The sequence below is a fragment of the Procambarus clarkii genome, chromosome 46 (genome assembly GCF_040958095.1).
Source record: "Procambarus clarkii isolate CNS0578487 chromosome 46, FALCON_Pclarkii_2.0, whole genome shotgun sequence".
NCBI lineage: Eukaryota > Metazoa > Arthropoda > Malacostraca > Decapoda > Cambaridae > Procambarus > Procambarus clarkii.
In genome coordinates this window covers 34548101-34560911 of record NC_091195.1, presented here as the reverse complement: position 1 = coordinate 34560911, position 12811 = coordinate 34548101, and the positions used below count along the sequence as shown (strand labels likewise).

Below are 12811 nucleotides of genomic sequence, written 5' to 3'. Positions count from 1 at the left end.
CTCACTAGGGCTTGGTGGCACTAACCAGGGCATAGTGACACTGACCAGGGCATCGTGACACTGATCAGGGCATGGTGACATAAACCAGGGCATGGTGACACTCACCAGGGCATCGTGACACTCACACGGGCATGGTGACACTCCCCAGGGCATGGTGTCACTAACCTGGGCATGGTAACACTCACCAGCGTATGGCGACACTCACCAGGGCATGGTGACATTAACCAGTGCATAGTGACACTAACCAGTACATGGTGACACTCACTAGGGCATGGTGACTCTAACCGGGGCATGGTGACACTAACCAGGGCATGGTGACACTAACCAGGGCATGGTGACACTCACCAGGACATGGTGACACTCACCAGGGCATGGTGACACTAACCAGGGCATGGTGACACTAACTAGGACATGGTGACACTAACCAAGGCATGGTGACACTAACCAAGGCATGGTGACACTAACCAGGGCATGGTGACAGTAACCAGGGCATGGTGACACTAACCAAGGCATGGTGACAGTAACCAGGACATGGTGACACTGACCGGGGAATGGTGAGACTAACCAGGGTATGGTAACACTCACCAGGGCATGGTGACACTAACCAGGGCATGGTGACACTCACCAGGACATGGTGACACTCACCAGGGCATCGTGACACTCACCAGGGCATGGTGACACTAACCAGGGCATGGTGACACTAACTAGGACATGGTGACACTAACCAAGGCATGGTGACACTAACCTAGGCATGGTGACAGTAACCAGGGCATGGTGACACTAACCAGGGCATGGTGACAGTAACCAGGACATGGTGACTCTCACCAGGGCATGGTGACACTAACCAGGGCATGGTGACACTCACTGGGACATGGTGACACTCACCAGGGCATCGTGACACTCACCAGGGCATGGTGAGACTAGCCAGGGTATGGTAACACTCACCAAGGCATGGTGACACTAACCAAGGCATGGTGACACTAACCAGGGCATGGTGACAGTAACCAGGGCATGGTGACACTAACCAGGGCATGGTGACAGTAACCAGGACATGGTGACACTGACCGGGGCATGGTGAATCTAACCAGAGCATGGTAACACTAACCACGGCATGGTAACACTAACCAGGGCATGGTGACACTAACCAAGGCATGGTGACACTAACCGAGGCATGGTGACACTAACCAGGGCATGATGACAGTAACCAGGGCATGGTGACACTAACCAAGGCATGGTGACAGTAACCAGGACATGGTGACACTGACCGGGGAATGGTGAGACTAACCAGGGTATGGTAACACTCACCAGGGCATGGTGACACTAACCAGGGCATGGTGACACTCACCAGGACATGGTGACACTCACCAGGGCATCGTGACACTCACCAGGGCATGGTGACACTAACCAGGGCATGGTGACACTAACTAGGACATGGTGACACTAACCAAGGCATGGTGACACTAACCAGGGCATGGTGACACTAACCAAGGCGTGGTGACAGTAACCAGGACATGGTGACACTGACCGGGGAATGGTGAGACTAACCAGGGTAAGGTAACACTCACCAGGGCATGGTGACACTAACCAGGGCATAGTAACACTCACCAGGGCATGGTAACACTCACCTGGGCATGGTGACACTAACCTGGGCATGGTAACACTCACTAGGGCATGGTGACACTAACCAGGGCATTGTGACACTGACCAGGGCATGGTGAGACTTACCAGGGCATGGTGACACTAACCAGGGCATGGTGACACTAACAAGGGCATGATGACACTAACCAGGGCATGGTGACTCTAACCAGGGCATGGTGACTCTAACCAGGGCATAGTGACTCTAACCAGGGCATGGTGACTCTAACCAGGGCATGGTGACTCTAACCAGGGCATGGTGACTCTAACCAGGGCATGGTGACTCTAACCAGGGCATGGTGACTCTAACCAGGGCATGGTGACACTAAGCAGGGCATGGTGACACTAACCAGGGCATGGTGACACTAACCAGGGCATGGTAACACTAACCAGGAGATAGTGACACTAACCAGGACATGGTGACACTAACCAGGGCAGGGTGACACTAACCAGGGCATGGTGACTCTGACCAGGGCATGGTGACACTAACCAAGGCATGGTGACACTCACCTGGGCATCGTGACAGTAACCTGGGCATCGTGACAGTAACCTGGGCATGGTGACACTAACCAGGGCATGGTGACACTGACCAGGACATGGTGACACTGACCAGGGCATGGTGAGACTAACCAGGGTATGGTAACACTCACCAGGGCATGTGACTCTAACCAGGGCATGGTGACACTAAGAAGAACATGGTGACACTAACCAGGGCATGGTGACACTAACCAGGGCATGGTGACACTAACCACGGCATGGTAACACTAACTAGAGCATGATAACACTAACCAGGGCATGGTGACACTAACCAGGGCATGGTGACACTCACCAGGGCATGGTGACACTCACCTGGGCATCGTGACAGTAACCAGGGCATGGTGACACTCACCAGGGAATGGGGACACTAAACAGGGCATGGTGACACTTACCAGGGCATGGTGACACTAACCAGGGCATGGTGACACTCACCAGGGCATGGTGACACTCACCAGGGCATGGTGACACTAACCAGGGCATGGTAACACTCACCAGGGCATGGTGACACTCACCTGGGCATGGTGACACTCACCAGGGCATGGTGACTCTAACCAGGGCATGGTGAAACTAACCAGAGCATGGTAACACTCACCAGGGCATGGTAACACTCACCAGGGCATGGTGACACTAACCAGGGCATGGTGACAGTAACCAGGACATGGTGACAGTAACCAGGACATGGTGACTCTCACCAGGGCATGGTGACACTAACCAGGACATGGTGACACTCACCAGGGCATCGTGACACTCACCAGGGCATGGTGAGACTAGCCAGGGTATGGTAACACTCACCAAGGCATGGTGACACTAACCAAGGCATGGTGACACTAACCAGGGCATGGTGACAGTAACCAGGGCATGGTGACACTAACCAGGGCATGGTGACAGTAACCAGGACATGGTGACACTGACCGGGGCATGGTGAAACTAACCAGAGCATGGTAACACTAACCACGGCATGGTAACACTAACCAGGGCATGGTGACACTAACCAAGGCATGGTGACACTAACCGAGGCATGGTGACACTAACCAGGGCATGATGACAGTAACCAGGGCATGGTGACACTAACCAAGGCATGGTGACAGTAACCAGGACATGGTGACACTGACCGGGGAATGGTGAGACTAACCAGGGTATGGTAACACTCACCAGGGCATGGTGACACTAACCAGGGCATGGTGACACTCACCAGGACATGGTGACACTCACCAGGGCATCGTGACACTCACCAGGGCATGGTGACACTAACCAGGGCATGGTGACACTAACTAGGACATGGTGACACTAACCAAGGCATGGTGACACTAACCAGGGCATGGTGACACTAACCAAGGCATGGTGACAGTAACCAGGACATGGTGACACTGACCGGGGAATGGTGAGACTAACCAGGGTAAGGTAACACTCACCAGGGCATGGTGACACTAACCAGGGCATAGTAACACTCACCAGGGCATGGTAACACTCACCAGGGCATGGTGACACTAACCTGGGCATGGTAACACTCACTAGGGCATGGTGACACTAACCAGGGCATTGTGACACTGACCAGGGCATGGTGAGACTTACCAGGGCATGGTGACACTAACCAGGGCATGGTGACACTAACAAGGGCATGGTGACACTAACCAGGGCATGGTGACTCTAACCAGGGCATGGTGACTCTAACCAGGGCATAGTGACTCTAACCAGGGCATGGTGACTCTAACCAGGGCATGGTGACTCTAACCAGGGCATGGTGACTCTAACCAGGGCATGGTGACTCTAACCAGGGCATGGTGACTCTAACCAGGGCATGGTGACACTAAGCAGGGCATGGTGACACTAACCAGGGCATGGTGACACTAACCAGGGCATGGTAACACTAACCAGGAGATAGTGACACTAACCAGGACATGGTGACACTAACCAGGGCAGGGTGACACTAACCAGGGCATGGTGACTCTGACCAGGGCATGGTGACACTAACCAAGGCATGGTGACACTCACCTGGGCATCGTGACAGTAACCTGGGCATCGTGACAGTAACCTGGGCATGGTGACACTAACCAGGGCATGGTGACACTGACCAGGACATGGTGACACTGGCCAGGGCATGGTGAGACTAACCAGGGTATGGTAACACTCACCAGGGCATGTGACTCTAACCAGGGCATGGTGACACTAAGAAGAACATGGTGACACTAACCAGGGCATGGTGACACTAACCAGGGCATGGTGACACTAACCACGGCATGGTAACACTAACTAGAGCATGATAACACTAACCAGGGCATGGTGACACTAACCAGGGCATAGTGACACTCACCAGGGCATGGTGACACTCACCTGGGCATCGTGACAGTAACCAGGGCATGGTGACACTCACCAGGGAATGGGGACACTAAACAGGGCATGGTGACACTTACCAGGGCATGGTGACACTAACCAGGGCATGGTGACACTCACCAGGGCATGGTGACACTCACCAGGGCATGGTGACACTAACCAGGGCATGGTAACACTCACCAGAGCATGGTGACACTCACCTGGGCGTGGTGACACTCACCAGGGCATGGTGACTCTAACCAGGGCATGGTGAAACTAACCAGAGCATGGTAACACTCACCAGGGCATGGTAACACTCACCAGGGCATGGTAACACTCACCAGGGCATGGTAACACTCACCAGGGCTTGGTGACACTGACCAGGGCATGGTGACACTGACCAGGGCATGGTGACACTAACCAGGGCATGGTGACACTAACCAGGGCATGGTGACACTAACCAGGGCATGGTAACACTCACCAGGGCATGGAGACACTAACCAGGGCATGGTAACACTCATCAGGGCATGGTGACACTCACCAGGGCATGGTGACACTAACCAGGGCATGGTAACACTAACCAGGACATGGTGACACTAACCAGGACATGGTGACACTAACCAGGGCAGGGTGACACTAACCAGGGCATGGTGACTCTAACCAGGGCAGGGTGACACTAACCAGGGCAGGGTGACACTAACCAGGGCATGGTGACACTAACCAGGGCATGGTAACACTCGCCAGGGCATGGTGACACTGACCAGGGCATGGTGAGACGTACCAGGGCATGGTAACACTCTCCAGGGCATGGTGACACTCACCAGGGCATGATGACACTAACCAGGGCATGGTAACACTAACCAGGACATGGTGACACTAACAAGGACATGGTGACACTAACCAGGGCAGGGTGACACTAACCAGGGCATGGTGACACTAACCAGGGCAGGGTGACACTAACCAGGGCAGGGTGACACTAACCAGGGCATGGTGACACTAACCAGGGCATGGTAACACTCACCAGGGCATGGTGACACTGACCAGGGCATGGTGAGACGTACCAGGGCATGGTAACACTCTCCAGGGCATGGTGACTCTAACCAGGGCATGGTGACTCTAACCAGGGCATGGTGACTCTAACCAGGGCATGGTGACTCTAACCAGTGCATGGTGACTCTACCCAGGGCATGGTGACTCTAACCAGGGCATGGTGACACTAACCAGGGCAGGGTGACACTAACCACGGCATGGTAACACTCACCAGGGCATGGTGACACTAACCAGGGCATGGTGACACTAACTACGGCATGGTAACACTCACGAGGGCATGGTGACACTCACCTGGACATCGTGACAGTAACCAGGGCATGGTGACACTAACCAGGGCATGGTGACACTAACCAGGGCATGGTGACACTCACCAGGGCATGGTGACACTAACTAGAGCATGATAACACTAACCAGGGCATGGTGACACTAACTACGGCATGGTAACACTCACGAGGGCATGGTGACACTCACCTGGGCATCGTGACAGTAACCAGGGCATGGTGACACTAACCAGGGCATGGTGACACTAACCAGGGCATGGTGACACTCACCAGGGCATGGTGACACTAACTAGAGCATGATAACACTAACCAGGGCATGGTGACACTAACCAGGGCATGGTAACACTCACGAGGGCATGGTGACACTCACCTGGGCATAGTGACACTCACCAGGGCATCGTGACAGTAACCAGGGCATGGTGACACTAACCAGGGCATGGTGACACTAACCAGGGCATGGTAACACTCACCAGGGCATGGTGACACTAACCAGGGCATGGTGATCCTGACCAGGGCATGGTGATACAAACCAGGGCATGGTGACACAAACCAAGGCATGGTAACACTCACCAGGGCATGGTGACACTAACCAGGGCATGGTAACACTCACCAGGGCATGGTGACACTGACCAGGGCATGGTGACACTAACCAGGGCATGGTAACATTCACGAGGGCATGGTGACACTCACCTGGGCATGGTGACACTAACCACGGCATGGTAACACTCACGAGGGCATAGTGACACTCACCTGGGCATGGTGACACACACCTGGGCATCGTGACAGTAACCAGGGCATGGTGACACTAACCAGGACATGGTGACACTGACCAGGGCATGGTGACACTAACCAGGGCATGGTGACACTGGCCAGGGCATGGTAACACTAACCAGGGCATGGTAACACTAACCAGGGCATGGTGACACTAACCAGGGCATGGTGACACTAACCAGGGCATGGTGACACTGGCCAGGGCATGGTGACACTGGCCAGGGCATGGTGACACTCACCAGGGCATGGTGACACTGGCCAGGGCATAGTGAGACTGGCCAGGGCATGTTGACACTGACCAAAACATGGTGACACTCACCAGGGCATAGTGACAATGACCAGGGTATGGTGACATTAACCAGGGCATGGTGATACTAACCAGGGCATGGTGACACTAACCAAAACATGGTGGCACTGACCAAAACATGGTGACACTCACCAGGGCATGGTGACACTAACCAGGGCATGGTGACACTAACCAGGGCATGGTAACACTCACCAGGGCATGGTGACACTGACCAGGGCATGGTGACACTAACCAGGGCATGGTAACATTCACGAGGGCATGGTGACACTCACCTGGGCATGGTGACACTAACCACGGCATGGTAACACTCACGAGGGCATAGTGACACTCACCTGGGCATGGTGACACACACCTGGGCATCGTGACAGTAACCAGGGCATGGTGACACTAACCAGGACATGGTGACACTGACCAGGGCATGGTGACACTAACCAGGGCATGGTGACACTGGCCAGGGCATGGTAACACTAACCAGGGCATGGTAACACTAACCAGGGCATGGTGACACTAACCAGGGCATGGTGACACTAACCAGGGCATGGTGACACTGGCCAGGGCATGGTGACACTGGCCAGGGCATGGTGACACTCACCAGGGCATGGTGACACTGGCCAGGGCATAGTGAGACTGGCCAGGGCATGTTGACACTGACCAAAACATGGTGACACTCACCAGGGCATAGTGACAATGACCAGGGCATGGTGACATTAACCAGGGCATGGTGATACTAACCAGGGCATGGTGACACTAACCAAAACATGGTGGCACTGACCAAAACATGGTGACACTCACCAGGGCATGGTGACACTAACCAGGGCATGGTGACACTAACCAGGGCATGGTTATCTTGAGGTTATCTTGAGATGATTTCGGGGCTTTAGTGACCCCGCGGCCCGGTCCTCGACCAGGCCTCCACCCCCAGGAAGCAGCCCGTGACAGCTGTCTAACACCCAGGTACCTATTTCACTGCTAGGTAACAGGGGCATAAGGTGAAAGAAACTCTGCCCATTGTTTCTCGCCGGCGCCCGGGATCGAACCCGGGACCACAGGATCACAAGTCCAGTGTGCTGTCCGCTCGGCCGACCGGCTCCATGGTGACACTAACCAGGACATGGTGACACTAACTAGGACATGGTGACACTAACCAGGGCATGGTGACACTAACCAGGGCATGGTGATACTGACCAGGGCATGGTGACATTAACCAGGGCATGGTGACTCTAACCAGGACATGGTGACACTAACCAGGGCTTGGTGACACTCACCAGGGCATGGTGACTCTCACCAGGGCATCGTGACACTAACCAGGGCATGGTGATACTGACCAGGGCATGGTGACGTTAACCAGGGCATGGTGACTCTAACCAGGACATGGTGACTCTAACCAGGGCATCGTGACACTAACCAGGGCATGGTGCTACTGACCAGGGCATGGTGACATTAACCAGGGCATGGTAACACTAACCAGGGCATGGTGACACTAACCAGGGCTTGGTGACACTCACCAGGGCATGGTGACTCTCACCAGGGCATCGTGACACTAACCAGGGCATGGGGACATTAACCAGGGCATGGTGACACTGACCAGGGCATGGTGAAACTAACCAGGGCATGGTGACTCTAACCAGGACATGGTGACACTGACCAAGGCATGGTGACACTAACCAAGGCATGGTGACACTCACCTGGGCATCGTGACACTCACCAGGGCAGCGTGACACTAACCAGGGCATGGGGACATTAACCAGGGCATGGTGACACTGACCAGGGCATGGTGAAACTAACCAGGGCAGGGTGACACTAACCAGGGCATGGTGACACTCACCAGGACATGGTGACACTCACCAGGGCATCGTGACACTCACCAGGGCAGCGTGACACTAACCAGGGCATGGTGACACTAACTAGGACATGGTGACACTAACCAAGGCATGGTGACACTAACCAGGGCATGGTGACACTAACCAGGGCAGGGTGACACTAACCAGGGCATGGGGACACTAACCAGGGCATGGTGACACTAACCAGGGCATGGTAACACTCACCAGGACATGGTGACACTCACCAGGGCATCGTGACACTCACCAGGGCAGCGTGACACTAACCAGGGCATGGTGACACTAACTAGGACATGGTGACACTAACCAAGGCATGGTGACACTAACCAGGGCATGGTGACACTAACCAGGGCATGGTGACAGTAACCAGGGCATAGTGACAGTAACCAGGACGTGGTGACACTGACCGGGGCATGGTGAGACTAACCAGGGTATGGTAACACTCACCAGGGCATGGTAACACTAACCAGGGCATGATGACACTCACCAGGGCATGGTGACACTAACCAGGTCATGGTAACACTCACCAGGGCATGGTGACACTCACCAGGGCATGGTGACATTAACCAGGGCATCGTGACCCTAACCAGGGCATAGTAACACTAACCAGTACATGGTGACTCTAACCAGTACATGGTGACACTGACCAGGGCATGGTGAGACTTACCAGGGCATAGTAACACTCTCCAGGGCATGGTGACTCTAACCAGTTCATGGTGACTCTAACCAGGGCATGGTGACTCTAACCAGGGCATGGTGACTCTAACCAGGGCATGGTGACTCTAACCAGGGCATGGTGACTCTAACCAGGGCATAGTGCCTCTAACCAGGGCATGGTGACACTAACCAGGGCATGTTGACACTCACCAGGGCATCGTGACAATCACCAGGGCATGGTGACACTAACCAGGGCATGGTAACACTAACCAGGACATGGTGACACTAACCAGGACATGGTGACACTAACCAGGGCATGGTGACACTAACCAGGGCATGGTGACACTAACCAGGGCAGGGTGACACTAACCAGGGCATGGTGACACTGACCAGGGCATGGTGATACTAACCAAGGCATGGTGACACTCACCTGGGCATCGTGACAGTAACCAGGGCATGGTGACACTAACCAGGGCATGGTGACACTAACCAGGACATGGTGACACTGACCAGGGCATGGTGACACTAACCAGGACATGGTGACACTGACCAGGGCATAGTGACACTGACCAGGGCATGGTGAGACTAACCAGGGTATGGTAACACTCACCAGGGCATGATGACTCTAACCAGGGCATGGTGACACTAACCAGGGCATGATGACTCTAACCAGGGTATTGTAACACTCACCAGGGCATCGTGACACTCACCAAAGCATGGTGACACTCACCAACGCATGGTGACACTCACCAGGGCATGGTGACTCTATCCAGGGCATGGTGACACTAACCAGGGCATGGTGACTCTAACTAGGGTATTGTAACACTCACCAGGGCATGGTGACACTCACCAGGGCATGGTGACACTCACCAGGGCATGGTGACACTCACCAGGGCATGGTGACACTCACCAAAGCATGGTGACACTCACCAGGGCATGGTAACACTCACCGAAGCATGGTGACACTCACCAGGGCATGGTGACACTCACCAAAGCATGGTGACACTCACCAGGGCATGGTGACACTCACCAGGGCATGGTGACACTCACCAGGGCATGGTGTCACTAACCAGGGCATGGTGACACTAACCAGGGCATTGTAACACTTAGCAGGGCATGGTGACACTAACCAGGGCATGACGACACTAACCAGGGCATGGTAACACTCACTAGGGCATGGTGACACTAACCAGGGCATGGTAACACTCACCAGGGCATGGTGACACTGTCCAGGGCATGGTGACATTAACCAGTGCATGGTGACACTAACCAAGGCATGGTGACACTCACCAGGGCATGGTGACACTAACCAGGGCATGGTGACACTAACCAGGGAATGGTGACACTAACCAGGGCATGGAGACTCTTACCCGGACATGGTGACACTTACCAGGGCATGGTGACACTCACCAGGGCATGGTGACACTTACCAGGGCATAGTGACACTCACCAGGGCATGGTGACACTAACCAGGGCAAGGTGACACTGACCAGGGCATGGTGACACTCACCAGAGCATGGTGACACTCACCAGGGTATGGTGACACTCACCATGGCATGGTAACACTCACCAGGGCATAGTGAAGAAGGGGGAGCGAAGGTGGGGTGCGCCCTGGTGCCTGATAACATACTCCACCCAGTAGACCACCCAGTCACCAGGAGACATTGGCTGGTCTCTCATCACAGCTGCCCGTCTCTCTGCCTCCTCTCTCATCCTGCCACAGAAATACCCAGTATTATTATTGCTATTATTATTATTATTATTATTATTATTATTATTATTAAAATTATTATTATTATTATTATTATTATTATTATTATTATTATTATTATTATTATTATTATTATTATTATTATTATCATTATTATTATTGTTATTATTATTATTATTATTATTATTATTATTATTATTATTATTATTATTATTAGTATCATTATTATTTGTTCAGATAACTCACATGAATGTGATATATGAATGAAAAAATTAGGTGGAGTTTTTCTGTGACTCGAGCCCGCGACCAACGAACTGCCAGCTGCCTCCTCTACCACTTTACCACCCTGAATTACTAAATGTAACACTACCTGCGATTCTTCTGAATCGACAGGAAGTCTGAGGCCTCTCTTCAAGCCATTCTAAATTTTATGTATAACCAGGGGATGGTGGCACTAACCAGGGCGTAGTGGCACTAACCAGAGCAAAGTCGCACTACCCAGAGCGTAGTGGCACTAACAGGGGCATAGTGGCACTAACCAGGGTATAGTGGCACTAATTAGAGCATGGTGGCACTAACCAGTGCATGCTTCTCCAAGGCAGTAGGAGACTCGAATCTCCAACTCCTCAGTAATGAGATCGAAGTGCCCTAGTGAATTAAATGTTTTATTCCACGATAGTGTGGCTGACAACTAATATGACGTGAGCATGGATCACTAATTCCTATGTACTTGGAAGCTGGGCAAAAGTATAAAATTTCAGTTGGGTTGCTGGTTGCTGGTTGGTGCCTCGGAAATCTTTCGTATTGTTGCTTGTTTCAATAGTTCATTGGTAGAGTTTCTGCCTCACGGCCGTGGGGTAGGCATTTCGAGACCCCAAGTGCATTTGTGAATGAAATTTTTATTTCCATGATAGTGTGCGTTGCTCCTGGCAGTATGGGTTCGAGTCACTTCTGGGGTGTTAGTTGTCAGTTATATATATATATATATATATATATATATATATATATATATATATATATATATATATATATATATATATATATATATATATATATATATATATATATAACTGAAAACTCACACCCCAGAAGTGAATCGAACCCATACTCCCAGAAGCAACGCAACTGGTATGTACAAGACGCCTTAATCCACTTGACCATCACGACCGGACATAATGAGGTGATAGCCGAGGCTATTTGAACCACCCCACCGCCGGCACTCGGATAGTTATCTTGGGCATAGCATTTTACCAAATCACCTCATTCTTAGGGGCACACGTGAGGAACACAAATGCGAACAAGCCAGAATGGTCCCCTGGACAATATGCAACTGAAAACTCACACCCCAGAAGTGAATCGAACCCATACTCCCAGAAGCAACGCAACTGGTATGTACAAGACGCCTTAATCCACTTGACCATCACGACCGGACATAATGAGGTGATAGCCGAGGCTATTTGAACCACCCCACCGCCGGCACTCGGATAGTTATCTTGGGCATAGCATTTTACCAAATCACCTCATTCTTAGGGGCACACGTGAGGAACACAAATGCGAACAAGCCAGAATGGTCCCCTGGACAATATGCAACTGAAAACTCACACCCCAGAAGTGAATCGAACCCATACTCCCTGAAGCAACGCAACTGGTATGTACAAGACGCCTTAATCCACTTGACCATCACGACCGGACATAATGAGGTGATAGCCGAGGC

The 12811-nt window shown here is 52.5% G+C and overlaps 1 protein-coding gene across 1 annotated transcript in view; it reads right to left on the bottom strand.

Moving 5' to 3' along the window:
- LOC138349643 (UDP-glycosyltransferase UGT5-like) overlaps nucleotides 1-12811 on the bottom strand; it is a 118994-nt gene that overhangs the window by 21257 nt on the left and 84926 nt on the right. Inside the window, exon 10 of the mRNA XM_069301913.1 lies at nucleotides 10957-11100. Coding sequence (XP_069158014.1) covers nucleotides 10957-11100 — 144 coding nt within the window. The remainder of the gene's footprint in view (nucleotides 1-10956; nucleotides 11101-12811) is intronic.